We start from the raw sequence: 2,501 nt of genomic DNA on the forward strand, positions 1-2,501 counted from the left end.
AAACCAGCAGGCCTGTTTGTGCACGTGGCTAGCTAGCAGATGGCAAAGGACGGAGGAGACTCTGCATTCTGTGCATAGTCATGTGCCTGCACGATGTGGGAAAAGAATGGCTACTGCCCTAGTAATGCGTCGCATCTGTGTGGATATGTACGATAAGCCAACAATATACTCGTCGTCACTACTCCGATTAGCCGTGATACACCTACTCACGAAGAAATTCTAAGAAGAAATCTTATGCAATTTTTGTGCTTTTGGTGGCTAGACAATACCTGGGTCAAATTAATGCCATTTTGTATTACATCCGCAATTTCGCATCCATCATGCCTTATCTAGATTCTTTAACACATATGAATCATCTTTCCCAATTTTAAGCCTCAGAACATTTTCATTTAACCGGCTTAATGTACAGCTTTTAATGCAGACAGTATGCATGACAGAGTATTACAAGTGTAAAGGTAAACAGATATAATGTAGCTACTTTCCTTGCAACGTGGAATGCAAAACTCACAACGCACTGCTCGTTTACCGTTGAGACAACAGCTTAAACAACCGAAATGCAGAAAGGCATGTTGAGATTTGCCGAGGTATTACTTAAGAGGATTAACCGACTGAGCTCAATCCTGACAGCACCACAAAAGTGGAAGTTTTTCGGGAGGATGCGACTCACCAAATATAGTCTGTGCTAAATTTCTGCGCAAATTGCTGCATGTTTTGCCTTCTAATGGTAAAGATTTCAATTCAGAACAATAAAACTTTGATATCCCAACTTGGCTAACTTGGCTAAATTGTACGCAGCCAGAACAAGCGCCTCGTTGATGATGAAAGGTGCTGTCCTTGGAAAATCCTGTGCCTGCCATTGCGTTTGGAATAATCAGATTCTCCGATGGAATTCACAAATGGAATGGGGGTATTTTTCGACCTCTAATTTATTAGAGGCTGCCTCAGATTGAGGGGAATGTTACAAATTTACTACACAAGACGGTCATTTTCGATGCATATTCTTACCAAAAGAGAGGTTTTTAGGTTTCTCGTGTACGCCTTTTGTACCATCATGAATAAGAGGGTGGCTTTGGCACGAAGCACCTTCTTTTAAGTTAATATTGAATGCAGTCAGAGTTCTATAGAAGAAATCATTTGTCGCAGTCACATACTAGTAAGGGCAGACAAAGGAACACCAGCACTTCTATGTTCAGAAGTGATAGTGGAGGATCCATGTGCCTCAAAAGGCATAGTTACACAAGGCAAAGTGCCAAATGCGAACAGGAATGCGCAGATCAGTACTGTACTCTTCTGCCTAACCGTGTTTTCATTCCTCAATCTCATTCCTCCCTCTTCCAACTCCTCTGTCTCATTCACCTCGCTCTTCGTTTCTCAATCTATACCTTCCACCATCCACCATTCACCATCCGCTTGGTCATTGATGCTGCTGCTGCCGTGTAAATTCGATCATAACGCTTTGTGGATGATGTGATGCTAGATCTTAATAACCGTTTTCCTCTAATGGTGCTGAAGACAACACGAGACGCCCCGTCACCGCCAAAGCCGGCTGAAAGCATTCCAGATCCATCGTATGTCGCAACAGCTGCGGTGATCCCTTCTGCTATCGAGAGGCAAGCGAGATTACAATTCAAACGCCTCGATCACGGTTTTGGCGCAAGCAAATGCTTGTTAGTAAACAATTTCGTTGCAGTTGCTGTCATTGACGAGGTGTTGCCTTTTACACCTTAAGAGTGGGTGCAATGATAAATTGATAAACGAATGAATCGCCACTGGCACGATAGCATGAAGGCACATCATGAGGAGGAAGTCAAGCAGTTCATAGGTAGTGGAGGGTATTGTGTATTCACTATTAGCTTATGTGCATCACGCTGTGTAGCAGAGGACGTGAATAAGAGAAAGCCCTGTTTGAGGTCTCTGTTTGTGGCTAGAGTCTTCATACGGCTTCACACAGCATCCATCCAATGCATTTGTTGGTAGAATCAGCTTGCACATTCACTTAACAGATGCATTTCGATCTGTTTCTCACATGGAGGTGATTTTCCATGCATATTTTCACTGGCAATTCACGCTGTAGGCCTCACATATACGCGTTCCTACCGATTAGTGTAAAAAGAGAGGCGTGGTTGTGAAGTACTCCTTTTTGACTAAGAAGTGGGCGTGTAATCAGTGCCTCCATAAAGAGATCATTCAGGGCAGTTGCAAACCGATAACAAAGTGATGGCAGCGACGACAGACAAATGATTTACAGTACGTGTATGTTAGCATGTGAGGCGGAGTGGAGATTCCAAGTATCTGAATGGACATTGTCACCTTCAACAGACTGGCGGCTGCCAACATATCCGAGCAAATTGAAATGCACTTTTCTGACTTTGCCTCGCACTCATCTCCATACTCATCCTTCTCCTCTGCTAACTGCTCTACCTCATTCGCCTTATCCTTTGCATCCTCCTTCACTCCTAATTCCACCTACCCCATGCACCATTCACATCGTCATTGTTGCT

The 2,501-nt window shown here is 43.7% G+C and overlaps 1 protein-coding gene across 1 annotated transcript; it reads right to left on the bottom strand. All coding sequences in view use genetic code 11, as the record gives it.

The window, feature by feature from the left end:
* Positions 1-32: 32 nt before the first annotated feature.
* On the bottom strand, positions 33-2,337 carry EGR_11050 (hypothetical protein; the record flags this gene model as incomplete). The annotated part of the gene is made up of 3 exons (XM_024500299.1): positions 33-86; positions 1,383-1,600; positions 2,205-2,337. 3 exons carry the CDS (start codon positions 2,335-2,337, stop codon positions 33-35), a joined length of 405 nt encoding a protein of 134 aa, XP_024345286.1.
* Positions 2,338-2,501: the final 164 nt, after the last annotated feature.

The sequence above is a fragment of the Echinococcus granulosus genome (assembly GCF_000524195.1).
Source record: "Echinococcus granulosus chromosome Unknown EG_S00349, whole genome shotgun sequence".
Lineage (NCBI taxonomy): Eukaryota > Metazoa > Platyhelminthes > Cestoda > Cyclophyllidea > Taeniidae > Echinococcus > Echinococcus granulosus.